This window comes from Anabas testudineus, chromosome 13 (genome assembly GCF_900324465.2).
Source record: "Anabas testudineus chromosome 13, fAnaTes1.2, whole genome shotgun sequence".
NCBI lineage: Eukaryota > Metazoa > Chordata > Actinopteri > Anabantiformes > Anabantidae > Anabas > Anabas testudineus.
In genome coordinates, this window is record NC_046622.1 from 24,342,826 (window position 1) to 24,368,976 (window position 26,151).

The window sequence follows — 26,151 nt, forward strand, 5'->3', positions numbered from 1 at the left end:
GAACAAGGAAAGGGAAGGGCAAGGAGACAAGCAGTCTTGGAATAGTTATTTTTTGTGTGTGTGAGTGTTGTACTGTGTAGTACACGAATGAATAAAAATGTGCCAATGTATACATATGTTACATAAATTTGGAAATATTGTTTTGAATGTATTGCAGTGTGTAAGACTATGCTGTAACTGTGTGTGCTTTTGAGGGCTTGTGTGTGTGATGTCTGAGGGCAAAAGTTGTTTTTTCAGCAAATGGTTTTGAGTGTAAAGCTTATGTGCTCAAAGAATGAAGCCAGCTGACTACCTGAATATACTGAATGACCAGATTTTTCCATCAATTGATTTTTTTCTTCCGTGATGGCACGGCCGTATTCCAAGATAACGATGCAAGGATTTACAGATGAAAGGGAAATTTAGATTTTATTTGCTTGACAATCTGGGGTTGGAGGTTTGATTCCCTGCTTCTCCTGTCATCCCTGCACACCATCCGTTGTCTCACTAGGAGCATGACCGAGCTTCGTCTGGCATATATACAAGCATGTTGGGGCTATTGAAAATACTGAGTAGCATTTTAAGTTGTTGCAGTAAAACTTCTGCAAAATGGACTAACGTGCTGCATAATTTTTTCACTTTGATTTTCCCGCTGACTTTCAGCTATCTGTAGGTTAATACTTTTCATTTCCATCAAATGATGTGGTATCCTTTCATTCCTAGCACATTACCCAGGTTATATCAGTATAGATATCCACTAAATTGAGATCTGATGTGTTTTCAGTGTTCCTTTAATGTTCAAAGAAAAACAAATGCAACTGTCAATGTCATCAGAATCAAAAATTCATAAATGTTGGAGTGTTGATCCACAATATTGTTTGAAAAAAGTTTTACATACTGATTAGATCAAGATTAACTTTTACCCACGTGATGGAAAGGCTGAAGTGTGGCTGAAGAAATGATCTGTTACTACAAGCTCTGGCTTGATGCGGTTATTGCAAACAAGGGATTTGAAACCAAATATTAATTTCATTTATTTTTTCCTGATTTATTTTATGTATCATTAACCTTTTTTGTTTTAAAACAATTTGTTATACTTTTCAATTAACTTTATTCAAATATGCATCAATACATTTACAAAGTTTATAATGTTATTATTATTATACAGCATCCAAATATAACATTTAAACCAAAAATACATACTCTTACAGAACAAACACCCATGTCCTCCTAACAGACAAAACATAGGCCTATAAATGACTTCTTTAGTAAATCTTTATTTAAACTAAAGTATGTCACACGTCCAGTGGGGGCCATGGCAGTATTTTTTTGGTCATTTAAAGTTCTTCTCTGGAGATTGTGAGAATTGTTGAGAGAAGTTTAACAGTCACAGTGGTTATTGCTAACTGAAACTCTTTTTGTTTGACAGACATAGTTTCATATTCCATACATAACAGAGCTATAGGTCAAGTGGAAATTTAGTCAGAGATTTTATTTCTTCCACACCTCATTGACAGTTCATCAGGAGGTGTTTCTTCTTGTTGATAATTAATCATCAAACTACCTTTGGTTTTAACATAGCACATACATGACACTACAGCTTTTACAGAAGGTTTACCATCAGAAATTAACCAGCAGACATCTCTCATGCTCTCTGATGTGGTTTTACTTTGTATTGTTATAAAAATTTTAAAATCATTTATTTTATTAAATATCTTTTTTGTTTTCCAGCTACACCAGTCAGTATGGAAATGTTCATACTGAGAAATAAAATCTTCATATATGAATTCATTGTATGAACCCTGCCGTGCTCTTCCTTTTCATTTATTCCATGAGGAGATGCCACCAAACCAGAGAGCATGATGGAAGATGGCTGCTGAGGTGTTCTTAACAAAACTAAAGCAAGTACTATCCGTTACAGTTCTTTTGCTCACTCAAAATTTGGGTCATCTGATACCAAAGGTTCTATATTCTGTGTTGTTTTACATATCGAGATGTACATACAGTTAAAGGATCACATAAAAGCTGAAATCCAGAATTTTCATCTCATATTCATTTTGATCTTAAATCCTTGTTTTTAGTAAACAAAGAGTTTGTTGAGCAACATGATTTCAGTCTAAATCTAGTGCTTCTTTGCACTTTGCATTGTCGATCATTATCTGACGAGACCCCCCCACCACCACCACCATTATTCACTGCAGTTATAGATAGGGGCCTTCAGAATGGTTGTTGGCCAGTCTCCCTGCGTGGTTGGAGTTAACTGTTGTATAACAGGGTCTATGTGTAGGAGTCCAAAACTTCTCCACAACATTTAAACTGATCACATAACTCACCCTCATTAGCCTCACAGATGGGGGAGTTGTGTGATTTATTTTTTGTGCATTAGTTATGGTACCATGCATATTATTTTGCTTATGTGTGATTTAAAAAAATAAAAAAAGAAAGCACTGGATCTACAGCTCTGAAAGTAAAGGACTGTATATGAGTTATTAAAAGAGTACCAAAAATACCCACATTTAAGACCTGCTACTACCTTAAGTGGGCAATTTCATCCTTCTCATCAAACTTTACAACCTTAAAACAGAAACTCGTTTTTACATTTACATTTACAGAAATGCCTAGTGTTTTCTGCAGAGCATCTCTAAACATTCTAACTTCAAAATATATTTATTCATATGTTGAATGCTCTTTAAAAAAAATTTCTTCTACAAGGCTTGATATTATGATTTGGCAAAGGTCGAAGCTTAATGCTAACAGCTGTTCATTTCAGAGAAAAAACAGAAAGTTTTCCACAGATTTCTGTGCAAATTTTATGCCATTCTGAACCTAACACACAAAGATGTGATAAGAATTGAGGATGAATATATCATCTGCATACAAGCTGCCTCAAAAGCAAGAAATTACATTGAATGACTGTGACATCAAATGCACATCATGGTTGTATTAAGAGAACAGCATACAATGCGTGTCTCATTCCAATGGAATTAGCTTATTCTTGTAGTTTGCATTCATGAGGATGACATATTACAGTGACAAAGCTTGCTCATGATTAAAGGAATAATGCCTTCCTACTGGGCGATAAAACAATACAAATATCAATTGTAAATAACCTTTCTTTGATAAAACTTTTTTTGACATGAAAAGCCAATGATAATAGCGCTGTGCTAACCAGTCATGTGGCTGGAAAATTTACAGCCAAGTCAGGTTAGGTCAGCATAGGCTGTAGTATCAGCTGTTAGCAGCAACACGTGCTAATGTTTTGGCTAATGCTGATGTACGCAGCAGTAAATCAGGAGCAAGAGCAAGCTAGTTAATATAAACTTGAGTGACAGCGTAACTGAAGAAAACATTCAGATGGAGGAGGAGTAGAGCAGAACAAAGAGAAAGATTGGCGAGCAAGGAAGGAAGAGATGGCCTGAAGCAGCTAATGGGCTTATTAGGAAACTCATGGTAATGTAATGACCTGCCAGTGAATGGACATCTGGGGCTACATGCAGTGTGGAGCAATGAACAGACAGAAATAGAAAGGAAGAAAATAGAAAAAGAGCCATCAGAAGACAGGACAAAAGAAAAGACATATTCAGTGCATCCAGAATGTATTCAACTTTTTCCTAAATTTATGTTACAGCTTTATTTCAAAATTTAATTAAACAAATTCATCAATTTTGAAAAAAGGCTGTAACATAAAATGTGGAAAAAGCTAAGCACTGCGAATTATTTCTGGATGAACTGTACACTTGTCATGACAATATTTCTTTGAACTGATGTTTTGCTGACTTAGAACAATTGTAGAACATTTATTTTGTAAGGTCTTAAATCTTACACTGTAAAGTGCCTTGAGATGACTTCTGTTATGATTTGGTGCTATACAAATAAAATGAAATTGAACATACAGCTTATACTACACCTTCTAGCTACCTTATTATGGGTGGCTATAGATCAGAAGGTAGACAGGTTGTACAGCAACAATGCTATGAGTCCCAGCTCCTTCTACTACACATAGATGAGGCAGAAGGACATACTGTAGCAGCACAATTGGCTAAATGTTGACGACATTTGAGCTTCAATCAACATTGTAAACGCAATTATCGAAGTCAGCAAAAAGTCACATTACTTTATTTATACCCAAAGGTAAATTAATTTTGTATTTTCTAAAAGTGCAGGGCATCCACAATACAAACAGAAACATAAAACACAATGGTATATAAAAAGTCAAAAGTTATAGATAAGATCTCTTTAAACAATTTTAAAAAAGCAAGAAAAACTGTAGTGAGGAAAACAATTTCCCTCTGGGATTAATCAAGTTTTTAGAATCTTGAATCAAAATCAATAAGATAATAAAAAAACAAGTAAATACAAGTCTTGGGTATCCGCTGTGTTTAGTGTACAGGGATGTCGGATTCAGTTGTGGCTCACCTATTAATTTTCACTTGATGATGATTAGTTAGATGATCATTTCAAACTATTGTACATAAATACAAGTCACTGGGAGGTACAGCCACTTTGCCAAGTTCTGAAAGAAGACCCAAACTGTCAAACAAACATAGATAAATAGCCTTTTGGAATGGCCTTCCCAAAGTTCTAAACTCAACCCTAACGAACTTTTGTGGAACGTGCTCATTTGTTCCAGAAAAACAAACTCAGCCAAGAACAGTGGTCAAATATTCAAGCAGAATTCTAACAGACGCTTGTAGACGGCTTTGAAAGCATCTGCAAAAGATGAAACTTGCTAAGGTTCGCTTAATTAAATATTTCTGACCATCTATGTATAGTTCTATGTTCCATCCATCTATTTCCTAATCACCAACTGTCATATGGCAGGAGGCCGGGTGCACCCTGGACATGTCACCAGTCTATCACAGGACCAACATACAGTATAATGTAGAAACAAACATTCACACCTACGGGCAATTTAGAGTCACCAAAACCCTAACACGCATGTCTTTGGATGGTGGGAGGAAGCCAAAGTACCCATGCAGATACAGGGAGAACTCGCAAACGCATCCCATGGATTTGAACCCAAGCCTTTTTTGCTGTGAGGCAAGGGCCCCTTTGTTGCCTGTGGGCCTGTACAGCTTGTCATCATAAAGAGGAACAAGTCTATCAAAGTATCCTACAGGATAATGTCAGGGTGGCTGTCTGGAGGTTGTGGTTGGGTCAGGCTTCACCTTAAACCAAGGAGCCAAAGAGCTGTGTGGGGTCAGAGTGTCCATAAACCACAACTTTTGTTAAGGTATGTACTAGGTGAGCCGAGGCATGCACTAAGTAAGCGGAGTGTCCGCAGTTACATAATTGTGGGTGTTTAAGGGCACTTAAGATGGTTTGTGCAGCCTTCCACAACAAGCATGCAGCAGTTCTGGCCTCCAGTGACTTTGTGCCAGAACCTCAGCTGCTGCATCAATATGAGTGGGCCAAATCAGTGGAACACACTGCATTAACTACAAAATGAGCTTAAAACTTTACCTTTCTCATATGGCATGTATGCCTCACATCTCTACCTTATTAAATATAGTGTTAGCCTAATCCACTGCTCTAGTTTTTTATTAGAAACAAAATCGTAAGATATTTGAATTTCATTTGCAAACAAAAAGGTAAATTGGTGTTTCTCAGTTAAACCAGGATCGTGCAGCTCTGCTGAGTCTCAGGTCTCACTCTCAGGTCTCAGCAGTATTCAGATGTTTGTTTGTTTTTTCTTATTCTTCTATTTCTTGTCTATTATTCTTAAATGCCAAAATAGAAATATACCATAACATAACATATACATAAATCAAACAAATATAAAATATAGATGCTCTAAAGACATCATTAGAACAGTTTATTTCCCAAACAGAAGGTTTGTTGGCCACACTGGGAAGCACAATGTTGTATTTATGACATAGACTTTCAAACCACCTAACTAAGAAACTGTAATACAAATGTCAGCAACAAATGTCCTCAAGCTAATAAATGTTTCTGTACGTAACATATGAACCAGTAGCTGTAGCACAAGGACCAGTCTTTTGAATTTCTCAAATTGAATGTTCATGTTTTCTATTGGCGTCTTGCATGACAAATCCAACCTGCTAGCCCTGAATGAAAGTTTTCAGACAACAGTAGAAATAGTAAAAGTCGGTTTTCTGTGTACTATTTCCATCTGTGCAGTTTTCTCTCTGCATCTCTCACACACTCTCTCTCTCTGAATTAATTGAGAATGGCAGGAATTGGAAGTCACAAAAGACTGTAGTGAAACGTCAGGTATTCCACCGATTAAAGCTAGTCTCCATGGAAACCCTGCTACCCTTGTAAGTGTTTTTTTTTTTACTTTATGACAGAAAATACAACTCTCAGAAATTTGGACACATTTAGACACTTACAGTTCACATACAGCATATGTGAAGCTTGAGCCTCAATTGCAGTCTTTGTAAGGCTCTTTCAAGAAGATGTTTTATCTGATGTGGCTCTGGCAAAACACAGGAACGGAGTTAACTATAATTCTTTGCTATAGCTCGTGGTGCACTGGAAAAGGTGGTTGCATCGTATAGCTTAGCCGGCCTTTGCCTTGTATCTTGTATCTTACATCTCACTTGTAAGTTGCTTTGGATAAAGGTGTCTGCTAAATTACTACATGTACATGTAAATAGCCTTCACCGTTATTAACCAGCTTTACACCCATCAGTGTTTTGCCACAGGACCTGCAGGTTGCAATGACCTGCTGTCACTCACACATTCCTGCTTTCAAGAATCTACAGGGAGAAGTTTCTGTTATAGAAAAATACATTCTCATATCTATTTCATTATGTGTGCCTGGAGGTTGTGGTTGAGTTGGGCTTCACCTTAAACCAAGGAGCCAAAGAGCTGTGTGGGGTCAGAGTGTCCATAAACCACAACTTTTGTTAAGACATGACAACACGACACGTTGTAGGCTTTTCACAGCAACAGATATTGACTTTGAAAGTATTCATTTGAGTTTGTGTGGGTGCATGGGTGAGATCCAAACTTGGATGTGTTAGGAGAAATTAATACTATGTTCCAAAATGGCAGTCCGTCATTCCAGTGAAAGTTTGTCTCCTGGCATAAATGATGCTAAAAAAAGTTTTTTCTTTTCTGCTTCCATCATGTGTTGCCCAAGATTATTTTCCGTTAATGTCTAAGTCCTTTTTTGTACAGTATATTTCTTTCTTTCTTTATGGAACTATGTGGAAACTTTTTTGTGCTACAGTGTACACTACTGTGTGTACTACTTGTTTTTTGTTGACCCTTGAGGAAAAAAAACAGGCATAGAAATTTATATAATTTTTGTTATGACTGCATCCCAGTTGTAAGAAAAATGAGAGAAGGATACTATAGACCAACACAATGGAACACCCTTGGTCGTGGTGGAAAATGATTTAATCAGACTTTAGGAAACTTTGCTTTAGTTTTAGTCAGACTTTAAATGGACTTGTGAAAAATCACAAACTGTTCTGTGCAATGATCTGTTTTTTCATTTCAGCCACTCCACTCTGCTAGTTTGACTTTGACTAACACCCACGTATAGATAGCAGACAATCAGAATAAGTCCATCTTTTAGCTTCAGTCTATAAATGAATCCAGCAGCCAAAAATAGTCAGAACTTCGCCCACGCGCGCACACACACACACACACACACACACACACACAGTGCACACTTTTATTGGTTTGTTTGCTCCGGTAAAAACAAATAAATTCAGTTTGTACAGATCCTGAGAGGATGGGGAAAGAAGAGACTCTAACGAGTGAGCAGTGTCCATACTTTGCGCACTGCTGCTACTGTTTTGTTGTTTGCAGAGTGAGTTTGCTGTAGCAAGGAAAAACAATGCCAAACTGCCGGTTTCAGCTAAAGTTGTCATGGGCAGTGTTAGGATCAAGCGTGAGCTGGGATTGGGTCAATGAGACTCAAGAATATTTCCAGCACAAACTTCGCATGTTCAATTTAAGAACTAGTTTGCACAAAACAGGAAAATATAAATAAAGGAAGGAGTGTATTTCTAACATACTTAGTGTCTCTACATGCACCAGAGAGTCATATACAGTCTATATACAAAAATTATTTTTGCATAATATGGGCACCTCAAGTGTATTAACATTAGCTCTGTAGCAACACCAGCAGCAGCTGTATTTAGTTAACCCAATGAGCTTTCATTCCTCAGTATCTAACATGAAAGTGTTAAAGACATGTAGAATACAGTTGAATAAAAATGTCAATAGATTTCACTTTTATATTAGACTTTTATATTTGACCTTAACATATTCGACAGTAGTGAAATATTTATTTGTTTAAAAAGGCACCTGGCCTCCCATTATCTATTAAAACACCATCAAGATACAGTTCATACAGTACATATTGAGACAGACACAAATTAACAAAGTGAAACAGTACATTAGCATTTATGCTTTCAGATTTTTACCTAGTTTGTTATTAGCTTTGTGCCACGGCTGACTGTAAGTTTCATATTTATTACACTCGTAATGAAAAACACTTCGATTTATTGATCTGTGGACTTTAAAGCAGATTTAATCAGGTTTATGTGTTGTAGAGTTTGGTTTCAGGGCATTGTTCTAGCACCAGAAACGGTCAACAGAGACTAAGGCAACAGAGAGAGTTGTTCCTTCATTTCACTCTTTGTTTCTTCATCCTACTAACTCATCCTCCATTTATTGCCCTGTGCTCTAATGCCCAATTTCTTAGGTCTCAGGTCAGCATACACACAGGGTGATTAAATATTGATTTAGTCAGTCCACCTATCACCTCTTCAGCTGCTCATCAGATATATAAGAGGAGCATTTCTGGGGTTTATCTCCTTTCATTGATGGGACTAGAGGGGCTGAAACAATCTATGTCAATGGAATTTAGTGGCTTAGTGCTGCAGATGATGTACTGAAGAAGTCTGTCATTGTAACACACAACCACAAGCATCTAAAGTCTGTGATGACAACACATTGTAAGTTTGTGAACTGTATGTGGAGAAACAATAGATAAAGGGCATCAAAAGGACAATTAAAGGACAGTGCTAGATTTTGTCATACAGTATAAGTACCGAGAATGGTCATGAATAACTGTTATAGGAAGATTCTTACCAGTATGTGTTTGTGTATGTATGTTGGTTGATGGCTACTCTCAGATGTCATAATGAAGTGACAAGGTGTCCTCTACACTATAATATATATATATATATATATATATATATATATATATATATATATATATATACAGTATATATATAGAGATAGATAGATAGATAGATAGATAGATAGATAGATAGATAGATAGATAGATAGATAGATACCACAGGTTGTAGGCTTAAGGATGCTGTAGTGAAACCTCTATTCAAATTTTACCATATGCAATAGTTGCAGTCAGCATTTAGAGGATGCCGTAGTACTGAAACAGCACTATAAGCTAATTTTGCTTCATACAATGGACCCATGTTCTGTCATTAGGATTAAAGGAAAAGTTAATTTAAAGCTTATCAGTTTCTGTAGTCCTGGGGTGCTGATTGGAGAGTGGTGGCGATAGTTGAGTACTGAGGATGGTGGATGAGCCAGGGGATGGAGTCCTAGAATGTGAAGGCACATGGTGCAATGTATAAAGACTGGAGAGTGCACTGTGAACAGTGGAGACTGAGAGACATCCAGCTGACAAGGCTTGCAGAATCTCCACAGTCCAGAAAAAGGGTAGTTCAAAAGGCAGAAAACGGGTCAGATCAGCAAAGACTTGCTGGGTTGAGACAGGAAATTAGTGGTCAACTGGCAGGTCAGGTCAGCAACAGGTTAGCAGGTTAGCAGGGTACGAAGCGATGGAGTGTGGCTTCGAAAGAAGTGGCACAATCTGGCGGATGTGAGAGGACTGCATGTACAGGGAAGGGCTTTGCACAGGTGAAACAGATGATGTGGTTACAGGTAGGAGAGAGTGTAGAGGCATAGACAGAGAGCAGTAATTAAACCATATATGGGCATGGCAGGAAATGAGGCTGGAGACCATGACGTTCAGATTCTGGACCCATGAGACTGTCTGGTGGGATGCAGCTTACAGCGGGGAGGAGACTTGCAAGCCCTAACAGAGGGAGCGGTTGAGAGAATACCCACTCTCATCTCTCCCTAACTCGCTTTAATCCCTGCCTCCTATTTTCTTTCTCTCTGTTGGCAGCCAGTTTCTAACTCTCTCACACCCACGCACAAAACATTGACTCTACCTTCTACAGTGGGTGGACACAATTACAGCTAGCAGTTACTGTGTTTATATGAGTTTTGAATTTTTACAATTACATTATCCAATTGACAGACCTCTACACATTGTGGTTTACAAATTATAGGTTGTTGCATTTAAAAAATTGTGGTTGCATATATATCAAGTATGTGGGTGTGGGTGAGTGCGTGGGCAATGAGCAGTGCTGGTTGGCACAGATAAACAGACACTTGATCAGCTTTTCCAAGCTGGTATTTATGGAATGTGCCGTTCCAAAACACACAATACTTCAGTCAAAGGCATTGCACACGGCAGTGTGTTCTTCTATTGGGAAGTTATAGTTCAAGGAAATTACATATTATGTTTATAGCATTTGGGTTTAAGCAGTAAGGGGCATTTATTGTTTGTTGTATTGCACTCTGTCTTGTGTCACGATAAGGGGCCATGTTTACCGTGGTTACATGTGTGTAATACTGTGTATTAAAATTTGTCCCATGGAGAAACTAGTTACATGTAATTAAAAATGACAAAATAAATTGAACTTACAGTTACAGTGAAAAAATAAACTCTGTGCCTGCTTTGCTGCATCAAGGCCTGATCAACTTGTAGTCATTGAGAGGAAGATGATTTCCCAAGTGTATCAAAAAATTCTTCAGGATAATATGAGAATGTCTGTGTGTCAGCTGAAACTCTGTAGAAGTTGGGTGATGCAACAGTGCAATAAACAAACAGAATGGCTTCAGAAAAACAAAATCCACCTTTTGAAATTGCCAAGTTGGAACCCAGGCTTTAACCCAACAGAGATGCTATGGAACTACTTTAATAGAGCCACGCACATGAGATGTCCAAAGAATATGACAGAGCTAAAGCAGTTCTGCCAGGAAGAATTGGCTAAGTCCTAAATGTTGTGCAGACCTGATCCGCAGCTACAGGAAACGCCTGGTTGAGGTTATTGCTCCTAAGTGGAGGTTAGTAATTCCAAGTGTTTGCATACTCATTAGCACTGAGGTTTCTATGATTCTTCTCAATAAAGACCTAAAAGAGCAAAAATTTTTTTTTTGTTAATATTTTAGGCACATTATATTTATTACTAATCTTGGCTTAGGTTAAGATCAGATCACATTTTATAGGAATTGATGCAGACAACCATGACATTTTGAAGGGTTCACATACTTGTTACTTCTTGCCACTGTGTGTGTGTATATATATATATACAGAACTCAAATTAGTTCTTCCATCAAAACAAATTAACTTTTGTGCCAAGGCCCTTCCTTACCAAAAAAATATTTTTACTGAGATGTTGTCTTCTTCATTGTAAAACCTTTTTGGTTACTATTTTTAATAGATCTAAAGAACTGACACCTTAACTAATTGAGATCCAAATACAAAGGGGTAACTAGTAAAGAAAATAACAGTTTTTAATTATAACGCTTACATTTGTGATATGATATAAATGAAAGTATAACTGGGATGTGTGACTATTTTAAACTGATGAACTAAATTCATCAACTAGACTGAATATGTATAATTCTGTTTTCTGGAGCAGCAAAAATGCTCAGTGCAAGATCCAAAGTGGATCATGTTGACTGGAAGACACCTGCTACAGAGAGCACTTCATCTAGTTTCTCACAGATGTTATAACCACACTTCTTATTTTAATAACTAAATGCAGACTCAAAAGTGATTAAAAATGGAAAGCTGCTGAGTGTTTTGTACACTGATATTTGCTAATGATAAAGCACATTAGAGATTAGTGAATCCATGTATTTTCCCAACCTTATCAGGTTGTTTAGCTTATGTCAGTTCATTAAAATATGCCCAGATTAACCCTGATATTTCTAATAATGAATTGACTACATACAGCATAAGTTACTTTTTCAGTATTATGAAATCCAGCTCAGCCCAATATTTAGCAGATGTTGAGTACAGACATTTACACATTGGTAACATTTGTTTGTTCTCTGAGAACCGGTGTGAAACTTATCCCACTTTAACAATCTCAGCAATAATACATCATTACTCAGCTGCTTTAATTAATGTGAGTGTGTTAAAGTTTCTCAACAGCCCTGATCATCATTAACCACATCACATTTACCAGTACATCTGGGGAGTCCAGTGTTTTGTTACACTGGACTCCCCAGGTGTGAAGACATAAGCACACAGACACAGCAACCTCTGTAATAGACAAGTGCTTAATCAGCACCATCTCTCTCTGACAATCACCATGATTAGTGCTCCACTCCACACATAATGAGAACATCTGCCTTCTCACAGGAAAAAAACATTGATTCTCTCTAATATGACATGATGCCAGTTAAGAGAAAAATATCAGTCTGCTACTGCTGTGGCATCACTCAAAGCATTTTTGGGTAAATTTGAAGTCATCAAATTGATAGATCACAGGAAATAGTGTAACTTTGTTTTGTACAAGATGATGCCTCAATATAGGGATGATGTGCTGTATGCAAGACTGACATCCTCATTTTACATTATGCTCTTTAGGTACCCCTGTCTAATAAGGCACCCTTTAAAATGAGTTAATACGTTTTGTTAATGATTATCATTTGCCAATAATATTTCTTTGTCCTGCGTTATATTCAGTGTTTCACTGTTTTAGTTCACTTACAAAACCAAAAACCTCCTTGGAAAGTTCTGATAATTAAGATGAAAAGAATAAATCAGTGTAAATTCAAAGGTAAGGGAAAGATGTGTCTCTGAAAGACAGAATGCAGTGTAATGTTTTCTTCTTTTATAATTCAGAATTACGAAACTCCTGAGCAAATCTGTTCAGCTAAATGTTGCATAGTAATGCCGGTGATAAAAATGCCCAGGAACTATATTTCTGATGTTCAATGCAGGAAAGTGACATCACAATTCGTGATGTTTGTATGGCTGATATTTTTTATTCATTTTATTATCTTTATTCAAGCATGTAACATAATATATTTTTTGGATGTAAACAGATAAAATGGTATACTGCAAAGTTTAACAGTAATCCATGTAAAAACATGGCAACCACTCACTTGAATGGAAACTGCTGGCGTGTACGACAAAAAATCACTAATTGGTGTTTCTGGGTTGTGGAGCCCACTTCTCATTGTGATGATGTCACAAAGATTAAAGTTACTTTTCTGTGGTGGGGGAAAGTTTTACCTCCATAGATTAAATAATGATAATAAAGAGTAGAACTTGACTTTCTATTGTCTGCTCTTCTCTCTTCACTTTCACATTCACCCCAACTGGTGAAGGCAAATGGCCACCCATCCTGAGCCTGGTTCTGCTAAAGATTATTGTTAAAATAAGTTTTTCCTCTCCGCTTTTGCCCAATGCTGCTGAAGGGGGATTGAAGGCAAATGGATGAAATATAAAGATGATCCACCAAAGACTCTAATGCTGATTCAGCATAGCAATCTTAACAAACAGAAATACGGGCTGGTATAACCTCAATCTTGATTCTGGTCTGATTTTGATGGGCCATTGGTCTTGAACAAGATGTTTTGTTTTGTTTTGTTTTGTTTTTTCTTTTAGGAAATAAATTTTTTGTTGCCATGCTGTCAGTTTGTTGTTACATAGCATTGTCACTGCTCTACATGGGCATGTAGAAGTACTGAAACAAATGGACTTAACTCTAGAGTCAACTTAATGGTACTAGACTACAGCCCTAAAAACACATGCACAAAATATGCCTAATGTTTGAGCATGCATTACATCATCATACACCTGAGTAACAAATAATTTATTTTTAGTTCTCTTTTTAAGCAACCACTAATGAAAGTTTAAAATTATCAATGCTAAGAAGTCATTAATTAAGTTCTTTTATTATCTCCTCCTTAGCAAATGTCCGTTGTGGTCTTTCTGTTGCAGAGATCCTCAACCTGGCAAACCAAAACTGGTTCATAGTAAATAATCTAGTAAAGCAGTAAGAAGTTATTCATCTGACAATAATAAAGCTATTAGTGATGATTGATAATCCGTTTATAAAAGGTGCTGTTTTAGAAAATGGTACACACACTTCTATAGTGCTTCATTAGTACCCACTGTGTGGTTTCTTTATGTTTCACAATAAACAGTAATAGATGAAAAGTGCCATGAGAAAAAGAGAAAAGAGAACGGCACGGACACAGAGAGGAGGTGTTATAAGTCATAAGGTGAACAGAGGAAGTGTGAGAGTGGAGGAAGAGGCGTACAAATGGGGTGTGAATCACGACGCATAACATTGAAAAATGCACGCATACAGTACTATCCTGAGGGAGAAATGAAAGGCATGAAGATAAGTTTCTTTTGTGGAAACAGGATATCCATTAAAACAGATGTATTTGGGAAAGGGAAGTTTTCAATGAAAACTGACAGTGAAAGACTAAATATGTATCTGAAACAGATGAGATCACATTTCTGTGTGCTTTTTGTCTTGGCCTATCAGACTTGTCTCTGTTAAAATAAGTGTCATTGAAACACACCAGTGCCAACCTTGGCTCATTCTGCATTTGTTTTGCACATGTATCTCTGCACATCCACTCTTTACATCAGTCTTTCCTGCATCTTAATTTCAATTTGGACTTATCTTGTTTATAATACATTTTTATTAAGCATTATCTTGAACCCATGTGACTGGAAAAGCAGCCACCTTAGTTCTACTGTACAACAACAGTCCCTGCTTGTCTTCATTCTTAAACGCTTTGTTGTTCTTACTCAAACAGCCATGGTTGCAACTCAGCAATATGCAGAACAGCATACTACATTGCTCCTGCCACAGATGATTTTCTCTATACAGCCACTGCAGCAAAAGTAAAATTTCAACGGCAACCAGAACTAGATACAGATATATAGCCCTGCCTGACTCATGAACCATCTCTCAATCCTTTCTCTTTCTTTCCAATATTCTCCCATGCTACACAAGAGAGCAAGAAAAAGGTGTTGAGAGGCAGTAACCTGAGACCTAAACCTGAGTCAATTTGCACTACATTTTTGTGAGCCCAGAAGACCCTGATCTTTTTTTCTCACGGTTAACAATACATACACTCCATCCTCACCTTAGGGAACCGGACGCAAAAGAGTGCTGCCTCACCATCACTGTCGTATTGATTTCATTGTCATGTAGACATTTCTAACCATCTTTCTGTCCGTGCTCAGCAGGATTTCCATCAATTTAGTGCAAGAGAAATAAATAGCATCCCAGCTGTATTCCCTAAAAGCTGCTATTAATAACAATAAGAATCAGTCACAGATTTTATTATGTTTTTATTATGTTTAAACCTGTTAATTAAAGCTGTGCTGGCTTTAAATGAAAGAAATCCAACAGAGGGAGCAGCAACAACAAAGACCAAAGCAACCCTCACAATAGAAATGCACAAAATTTCCTTGTTTGTGATCACTGATGGAATGCAGTAGTCACAGGAGGAAACGAAGAGGGAAAACAAAAACAGCCCTGAGCAAGCGTTCTTTGCATGTATTCCTTTGCTTTGATTCACAGCACTAGAATATAGAATACAGAATATAGCTGTGCAGGCTATACCTCACTGGATTTTTCTGGAATGGAAACATCGCTTCCTATAGTACTATTCATTACTATTTACCTACTTGACAAAGATATTCTCCTTTCCTTGTATCACACTTGTAAGTCGCTCTGTAAAAGTTCTGCCTTTACAGCCCACTCTCCAGCTGTCTATGCTGTTACTGGACCTGATCTGATTCCCTGACCATTATTTTCTGTTTTCCCCTCTATGGCGTTTTGTAAGTCACTTTTCTGACCCTACCTCTGATCTGACCTGTTATCTGTTTCTTAGTAATTGGGTTGTGGATTACAGACTGTTTTGCATTCTTCTTGCTTTTATCTAAAGCAACCTACAATTATTTGCCTTGAAACTACCTATTTATGAACTGACTACTGCATTTAAATGACCCCATTGTTACAGGTTGTTACCTGTACCTGGCTTATCATCAGTCTCTCCAGGCTCCCCAGTCTTCTCTCTACAGTTTAATTATCTGTTCCAGCTTGCCTTTAAACTACAGACACCTAACCTCATTGCTCCACTGGCCCTGGTTTACCTGGTTGCAGAACCACTCCTTTAACTACCCTGAAATTCCTGTCCGGAATCTTCTGCTCAGCTGTCCTACTCATTTCCTGTTTCACTTTTTTTTCCATCTGAGCCTCCTAAAATAAATATCTTAAGCAATCGTAGTATTGTCGTGTTCTCATTTGAACTGTTTAGGGTACAAACCTAACAATCTACAGACGTGGATAAAATTATTGGCACCCTCCCCTTAAAGAAAGAAAAACACACAAACGTCACTCAAATGATTTGAAACTGACAAAAGTAATACTAAATACAAATATACTAAAAAACTAACTAATGAAAATGGCCTGGGCAAAAATGATGGTACCCCTAGAAAGAAAGTAAAATAATTTGACCACAGGGACATGTTAAACTAAACTAATTAGCATTACAGGTGCCTTCAAACTTGTAATCAGTCAGTCTGCCTTTTTAAAGGGTGTAAATTGGTCACTATCCTGTTTGCTATCATGATGTGTGTACCACACTCAACATGGACCAAAGAAAACTAAAGAGGTAGTTGTCTCAGGAGATTAGAAAAATTATGATATACATGTTAAAGGTGAAAGCTGTTAGGCCATCTCCAAGCAGCTTGTTGTTCCTGTGCCTACAGTTGCACATACTATTCAGAAGTTTAAGTCCCTGAACATGGCTGCAAGAAGACATTAAATGACCAATTGAAAAGACAGATAATACAAATGGTAACCAAAGAGCAAGAAGAACTTCCAAAGACCTTAAATGTGAAATCCAAGTTCAAGGTACAATGTACATTTTACCTACTGTGAAATATGGAGGAGGCTTGGTTGTGCTCTGGAGCTGCTTTACTGCATTTGGCACAGGGTGTCTTAAATCTGTGCAGAGTACAATGAAATCTCAAGTCTATCAAGGCATTCTGTAGCAAAACAGGCTGCCCAGTGTCAGATAACTTGGTCTCAGTTGGAGATCATGTTCCTCCAACAGGATAATGACCCAAAACACAGCTAAAAACACCCAAGAATGGCTAAGAACAAATCATTGGACTATTCTGAAGTGGCGTTCTACGAGTCCTGATCTAAATCATATTGAACATCTGTGGAAAGATCTAAAACATGCAGTGTGGAGAAGGCACCATTCAAACCTCAGAGCAGTTTGATCTTGAGGAGTGGGCTAAAATACCTTTCGTCAGGTGCAGAAATCTCATTGAGAGTTACAGAAATCACTTGCTTGCAGTGATTGCCTCAAAAGGTTGTGCAACAAAATGTTAAGTTAAGGGTGCAGTCATTTTTGTCTAGGCCAGTTTCATTAATTTATTTTTTTTTAAAAACTTCTGTTGAACACAACTCAAAAGCGTCTGATTTGTTATCACCCAATGAGGATGGGTTCCCTGTTGAGTCCGGTTCCTCTCAAAGTTTCTTCCTGTTACCTTCTCAGGGAGTTTTTCCTTGCCACTGTTGCCCTCGGCTTGCTCATCAGGGACAATCTGATTCATACATATTCACTGTTCATAAAAAGTTGTTTAAAGTTTCTTTGGTTGTTTAAAGTTTCTTTGGTTGTGTAAAGCTGCTGCAACAATGACAATTGTTAAAAGTGCTATACAAATAAAATTGAATTGAATTGAATTTTCACGAGTAAATATTTATTCATTATTGCTTTTGTCCATTTAAAGTTATTTTAATAATTTCATCCACCTGTGTATTAGCTTTAACTCCAACATGAGTTGAACTTCTAAGTTTCAGGTGCCATTGTTGAGATTCCACCAAAGTAACACAACAAAGTGTTAAAGAAGCTCATCATAGTGCCATAGAAACACAACTAGTGTTTTGGCATTGTAATTGCAGAGCAATGTGCACATACTTGGCTAATGAGTCTGGTTCTGATTTTTATTCTGATCTACAGACCTTAACCACAGACTAAATTTTTTATTAGCTTAGACCACAACTACAGGACATTTTATGTTAGATACAGGATAGCTGCAGAAGTTGTAGCAGAAACACAGTAAACACAGGTATTGTCACCTGTTTGGCAGCAGACTCTGTGATTTGGTTGTGGGAGTTGAGCAGCAAGTGGCATGAAGGATCAAGTGTGTCCCATCTTCTCAGGTGAAATTATATTTTTATAATCTCCTCCCTGTCTCAGTGTCCCCCACGATCTATCTTTTTCTTTTTCTTTCTGAGGAGTGCCTCTTAGTTAGACAGGTATGGACCTTTGGGGTACTTTTATATCAGACATTGTTGGACAAAGCTTTTGAGCTTGTGATATTTGAATATTCTTTAACCAAGATATATTTCCATATGAGACTAGCTATCCAGAAATCAGTCAGTGAAATGAATTTAAAATACTTGCACTACTTTGTCATTTTTATGACATATTTGGCATATTGAACTTAAGAGAAATATAAGACTATCATGCTTTAGGGACTGAGAGAACTGTTAAACTCTCTGTTTGCCTCCCACTTTTCGCTGCCTTAAGCCTAAATAAACAGCTTCACAAATCAAAGAGTTTTGCAGTTTAGTGGTGAAACCTGAAGTTCAATAATTACTTCAAGAATGATTTTCTTCATGGGCTTGAAAAGATCACCCTGCTCAAAGATTATGAGGCTCTAAGTGTTTACTCTGATTTGTGTGTACAGTAGATACAGTAGTATTAGATTAGATTTTCCAAAGGATGTTTGCAGCCATTAATTAGACAGGAAACAGGCTCTGTTGAAGACCCAGAGTTTTTACATTTTACTTTTTAGAGGACAGTCTGAAATACTGAGAGACACATGGGAAACCTGAGCTCTAAGATACAGGTGAAATGAGACAGTGCTGCTTAATTAGCTTTGTCTTCATTAGCTCTGCTAATGATGTCAATGGAGATGGTGTCAAATCATTACACTATTTTAACTGTATACAGATCAATGCAGAAGCAACAGTTTACAATCTAAGTTTTGTCTCAAAATGAGTAATTGCGTTGGAAACAGAGGACAGAGCAACTCGTATTTGTCTTCTGCTTTAAAACTTTGATTATCTGGAAGGTCACAAAACAACTCCTGAATCAGAGGCTAATACAACCTCCAGTACTCTACTATACTATACAACCTCTACAATACTTCTTAGTACATGATGATGTTAACATGATGATCTGCCAGAGTACGGTTGTTGTGAATATACCAAGCAAAGAGCCGTTTGAGCTAAAATTTCCAGTCTCTCAGCACCTTTTTTAAGGCTCCACGAGTAAACAATAAAAGCAGACAATTGAACCCATAAAGCACCAGTCCCATGAAGCATCACAGAGAATTATGGTGTCTATCATTTTATTTCAGCACTAATATTATCCACTATATTCACCCCACAGAAGGAAAAACTGCTGCAAAGCCCACAAAAAATGTGAATTAACAAAATCGTTTTGTTTGTTGTATGTTTTCATACACTGTTTGCATAAATAAATGCAGTGTTTTTCACAGAAACCTTTAATTAAATTTTATTTACCAATCAGCAGGTAAGCACATTATTAAAAGTCAATAAACCCATACAATCATTAAATTCATGGCAAAACATACACTAAAATAAGAACCAAGCAAATACTCTGCTTAATTATCCATTTCATCATGTCACATTGTTACTTCTAGCCCTAACCATCAGGCTTTAAAAGCCCGATGGTATGGGCAAGCATTAATACGGATCACAGCTAGACAGAGACTGCTCGCCTTGATTTCCTTCTCACTTTCTTCCGCAAGGTGCTGTCAAAGCCTGTAAGATCGGATACGGAATAAATAAAATCCTATTTTATACTCAGTTAAGGTAACTTGTGCTTATTATTAAAAAACTTTACAACAGATGGTGTGTTTATGGTTTAACCTCAATATGGTTCAAATATTTGCCATGAAATATGCTACAATTATAATGAAACGCCGCCATCATGTCAGTTTGCTGATTAAACTTTAAATGTAAAACATTACTCATTCAATATGAACCCAAGATATACACTAAGGTTAACTATCTGTTTGGACTCAGTGCTGAAACATCTGTGCAGATGTTATTTTACTAATCTAAATGGAATCTGTGACTTAATCGTCTACTTTCAGACTAACATCAACTTTTCTGATGAATCACACTTATTCTGTAAAATAATTATTCTTCATAGTGAAAACTCTGACTATGGTTTGGACATGTGCAGAGGAGGGATAGTGAATATATTGGTAGAAGGAGGTTGGAGATGGAGCTGCCAGGCAGGAGGGCAAGAGGACGGCCAAAGAGGAGATACATGGATGTTATAACAGAGGACATGAGGTTAGCTGGTGTTAGGGTAGAAGATGTTCATGATAGAGTTAGGTGGAAAAGGATGATTCACTGTGGCGACCCCTGATGGGAAAAGCCGAAAGAGAAGAAGAAGAAGTGAAAACTCTGACTAATGAAGTCTAAACATTTTAAAGTAAATCACAGGGCATTTCTATAAAATTTCCTGTTGTTGAGCCAACACCTGAACCTGAACCAATCAGATTTTGCTGTTGACTGGTGATTGAATCTGGTAGGGATGTAAAGGCAGGGATGGTTGGAAAAATGTTATTATTGGATTATGATTAAGGTGATTTATGTATTATTGTGTTTGTCACTTCATTGTTTTAATGTAAAGTTGGCCTTGATTGGCCCCTTTTTCTGCAAATCATCCCCTACAGGCTCTTATAAGTAATATATGTTGTTTTCTGTAATGAAAAGACAATACAAGTCTATCCAGTAAAAGGGGCACATTCTGGGAGTAGCACACAGGTTACTCCTTACTTATTGCAACGCTCTGAATATTTAAAGGATTTGTAGGTGGCCTTACTCCTGAATGTGTAGCCCCTAATTAAATAATATCATTCCACCCTAGAATATTAGATGCAGAGGAAAGTGTTCACCAATAGTCAATCTCCCTACACACATCCAAGTCCATTACCAAATAAAAAGAAAGCCTGAAGGTGGAATGAAGCTATGAGTCACAGCAGTTTGTTGATGTTTGTGCAGCTCCTGAGGACTCTCTATGCTGTAAATCCACATAATTGTTCTCTTTGTGCACCTGTGTTCAGCTCATTTGCACGTTAATCACACAGGTTTCTTTTTCTGCTGATTTGCAAATCTAACAATTGATTCAGAGGACAGACTGTCATGGAGCTGATGAAACATTTGTATTTTTAGAAAAATTACCTTTGAAATCTAAATAAAGTTTATGACATAGTACATTCTTTCAAATCCTTCCTTTCTTGCTCTTTTGTCTGGTCAATATTAATGCTCCCTTCTCCTCTCTGTCTAGCTGCTATCGAGGCCTGCCTTGGTCATCTACTGAAAAGACGGGCAGCTGGTTTCCTCCGCAGCGACAAGATCGCTGCCCTATTTAACAAAGTTGGTAAAGTCTATGACATTGCCGGAGAAGTTTGCCGCAAGGTGCAAGAGCAACTCCAGCAACAGGCTGATCTCACCAGGTTAGTTTCATCGTTTTTCTTTCTCACAGAACTAACAGCTATGCAACACAGTGAGAGAGCTCCCTACAACATGTTTAACACACAGCTTTCATTTCACATTTAAGTTTCACTTCATAATTTTATGGTCTGTGTGCCAACACTGGGCACCACACCAGACACCAAAATCACAATTTAATTTATGCAAATTGGGTGAATCTTATTTTTGACGTTAATTAGAGATAAAGACACTAATAAACCCCACGTTTTGATTATGCATAATAACACTTTGAGTGTAGCTTTAAATTACGCACTAAAACACCTATAACCTGAAGCTTCCAATAACCTTGACCTGTTGTGAACCTAGATTAGGAGAATTTATTTGTTGTATGTTTGTTTGTGCTTTAAATAAAAAGACAGACCAAATCTAGTGTTATATATAAGTTTTAAACACTAGTTTTCTCTTATCCAGTGTATTTTTGTCTCGTCTCTGGACTTCCTCCTCTTCACATGACAAACCCTCGTATAGCTAGTTAACTCAAGACTCTGCTTTTATTAAGCCATTTTCCTGTTGAACAGCTATTTATTTCAATATGTAATAAACTTTTCAGTATTCAGCTTTTGAGGTTCCCCAGAATTTTTATAATTTTGTCTGAGATGCCCCTGCGATCCACCCCACATTTATTCATTAAATGTACATTTATTTTTAGCTTTTATGTGCGTAGGTTTATTTAGGAATTAACTTTCTGTCATGCATACTGTGTCATTATCTCCATGTAAAACACACAGTTACATATACACTTCACCTGATAGAACACAATCTCTGGTCAGTTGAGTGTTTACTAAAGCTGAGCAATGTGTGTACATGCTGTGATAAGCTTCTTTGTACTGTCTGTGTGTGTGTGTGTGTGTGTGTGTGTGTGCTTGTGATGGCTGATTTGTGGTTGGTGTGTATTGTTCGAACATGTTTGTGTATTTATTTATGTGTATGTGTGTGCACAAAGGATATGATAAACTGCTTTATCTGCAGACACTTAGGTAATAGCTGAGCTGTTTGCCAGCCCATTAATTGTCCATTAGCCTGAGCCTCTTGGCTACCATGTCTTCACCAAAGCTACACAGAGGTATCCAAATGGATGCGAGAATGCTTTGAACAACAACAGCAAACATGTACACACTCAGACACACACCTCCATGTGTTAGTGTATAAATAATGCACAATTAGTAAAACTATTAGAATGTGTAGAACTACAGAATGTGTAGGAAGACGTCACTGCAACATGGCTCTGTTGCATGATGTAAATTAGCAAAATATAACTGGTTTGGTTACACTGAGTGCTCAGCTCAGCCAGCTCTTGTCTTGTGTCAGCTGCCGTCTCTCACTCATCTGTCACATCCCATTGGCCTTTATTTCCCCAGAGAGACCACACACACCATTAAAGCCTATTACTGTGTATGGATCTGTTCTGCATAAGTTTCTCCCCTCCATCACAATCCATACAGTACATGCAATCATGTACACAGTCACCAAGACATGTTTCCACCCTTTCCCCCACCCACCTCCCTGTCACCCCACCTTAGAGCTCCATCTCTCATTTACCCTGGTTGCCATGGTAACGTGGTTTGCACCACTGGCAGTGAAAGAGGCAGACCGTGATGGTAAATGAGACAGAAAGAGAGAACATGAACAAACATAAAACATGGAATGAAGAGTTACAGCAGTGATTATTACAGCTGAGCAGGACTATATTGTCTTGGTGTGTGTGTGTGTGTGTTAATGTGTATGTGTGCATGGTATGTCATTGGTCAGCTAGCCCTGCCATCCTATTGGTTGGTGAATTTTGATAGGGTCCTCTCAGGTTGTTCAACGCAGAAACAAGTGTGAGACGTTTAGAGAGCGAGCAGTAGCAACTGAGAGCAAGGAGGAAGGTTTGAGCAGGAGCACTGGAAATCTGTGCAAGGAGCAGGAAATACACAAATACAATACAAATACACAGCACAAATACAAATTTGAACACGAGCAACCAAATTTTGAATGTGGGGGAAGGGTTTTGAGAGAAAGCATAACAAAATCTGAACAGGAAATTGTTAAAATGTGATCTTGAATTAAAAAAACTGCACTCTTGATTAAAGAACGCAATCTCATCCCATATTTCTGCTTTTAGTTTTGTGTCATATCGTGGCTCCTGCACACACAAACCCAAGAATCTTTACCACTCCCTCACCATAACCAAACAGATTATTTCCCCAAGTGAGAACACATCTGACACAGACGGTCTCCTGTTGTGTGCTGGATCTGGGAAAGAATAATGCCAGACATTGTTTGGAGCTACAAGTACAAACAAAGCAACATACACCTTAAGTACAGTGGAGATGTTTCACATTAAAAGAAGACTGAAACACATTGTGGGTTAAATTTAGAAAAGGAAGACCCTGTCTCTTTTGTATTCTGTCTTATCACTGACATTATCCTGTCCTCTATTCTCTTGGAGCACTGTCACTAAACACATACACATACACTTCTTCAAAATGCTGGGGGACTGCAAAAATCATGACTTAGTTTAAACCCCCCTTCCTCACACACACATACACACACATACACCAGGGGATTGCTAACATCGTGACTATGGTTGCTGAGTTCCCCTCAACAGAGACACACACAGACACATTGATTAGCTTGTTGAAGTCTGTGTGTGCAAGTGGTTTTGTTCTGATTGCTGTAGAAGTGCCACAGATCAAACAGTCTGGGATGAAGGGCTCTCGTTTTAGCATGACATCATGCATCCGCCTCCATATCGGCCTGTGATGATTTCCAGCATAGAAACTAGCAATAGAAATTTTCTGATGTGGAACAGATTTTTTAGAAACCAAGCAGTAAGTAGCTGTTATAAATATTGATGAGTTGTAATGAACTACATTACTATATCTAGTGATACTGTTAAACACTGCCTCCACATGGTCAAAGATGGACATTATTTTTATTTATTAACCAATTAAACATTACTATAGATATCAAGACACTGTATATGTCAACTAATAATTAACAATAAATTAAATTACAGGAACTCAGTATATATTTAAAACAGTATAGATGATGTCGATCCACAGTTGGTCCATCCATGGGTGTCTTTATGTCAAATAAAAGTATAAAAATAGTCCAAAATAAGAATAACATATGGATTGTCTTGTCATTGTATTCATCTGTTAAATATTAGATTTAGGAATGCTGTATCCACCACACCCAACATGATCTCCCCTCTGTAGCAGTGGCTGTAAATGTTATTAACCTGTACTTCATGCCCTGCAGGAGAACTCAGAGCGTGGGCCATGAGCCTCTGAGGAGACAGGGCTCATCCATCACCAGCCGGCCCCCACAGCCCCTCTCAGCTCAGGCCATTAAACACATCTGGGTCCGAACAGCTCTGTTTGAGAAAGTTCTAGACAAGATAGTACAATACATTGTGGACAACTCCAGGTGATTTGTTTTATTTTTTGCCCTCTGATTTGCACAGCAGTGACTCAGCAATCCACTTCAGGCTTTGTTGTAGCTGAATGATGAACAGTCCCTTGTATGAAATATTTATGAGTTCTATTCTTCTCTAGTGATCCATCTTTGGTTGTTTTGTTCTGGACTATGAACCGCTACATGCTTCAACAAGCTGTCCACACTCAGCTCGTCAGCCAAAGTGAATTGATGAACCACTGCTTCACTGTGAAGTACACTGACATATGCCAATGACAATCACAGTATTAAACTGGAAAAAACATCCAAAGTAAAACAAGAGTTGCGTTGTTTGATCTTCTGGTTTTGTTGGTTCTGTTGAGAACTGGCCAAATACGGGAACTTTGGCAACATGTTCAGACAACTGTTCAATCTGTCCTGTGTATATCTATGGTACAGCACTGTACCATAACCACTGTATACGGATCCATGTCAAACATGGATGATCGTGAACAAATGCTGTCATTATGGTGGTTATCAACCAGCTCAGTTAATTCTGGGTTTTTTTGCTCTGCTACATAAGTGCATTCACTTACACTGAAGCAATGTACAATACAGGCCTTAATTTTATCCCAGATCAGTCACATGCATCTGTCATGTGCTGGAGGAAGGACTCCATGGCCAGAGATACACAGGACAGAACAGAGCAGTCAATCTTTATTTGCAATGACAAAACAACAGTAAATCAGTTAAGTCAACAGCCACTAGATGGGAGGAGATGACGTAGGGTGGGAATGGTGGTCGGGGTTGAAACAGGAAGTGAGGTCACAACCAAGATGGCCGACCAACAGAGAGCACATGGGCAAAATGGAGGACAGTGGAGATGGTGAATGGCAACCGGTGGAGAATGTCCAGGAGTGTAATCAGAGTAACACAGAACCACAACGAGAACACAGTCACAGAATATGATGAAATCCAATGTCCAAATAACAGTGAGAGAAACCAGTCTATGGTAAAGAACAAGGCAGTCCAAACAGTAAATCCAAAGGCTAGGGGGTCTAGGGGAATCCAGCTCATGCACAAATAGGCAGTCCAGAGATAA

At 37.8% G+C, this 26,151-nt stretch overlaps 1 protein-coding gene across 3 annotated transcripts in view; it reads left to right on the top strand.

Moving 5' to 3' along the window:
- sgsm2 (small G protein signaling modulator 2) overlaps window positions 1-26,151 on the top strand; it is a 65,762-nt gene that overhangs the window by 19,532 nt on the left and 20,079 nt on the right. For all 3 annotated transcript variants that reach the window (XM_026369991.1, XM_026369999.1, XM_026370007.1), the window contains exons 3-4: window positions 21,463-21,631; window positions 24,915-25,082. In XM_026369991.1, coding sequence (XP_026225776.1) covers window positions 21,463-21,631; window positions 24,915-25,082 — 337 coding nt within the window. The remainder of the gene's footprint in view (window positions 1-21,462; window positions 21,632-24,914; window positions 25,083-26,151) is intronic.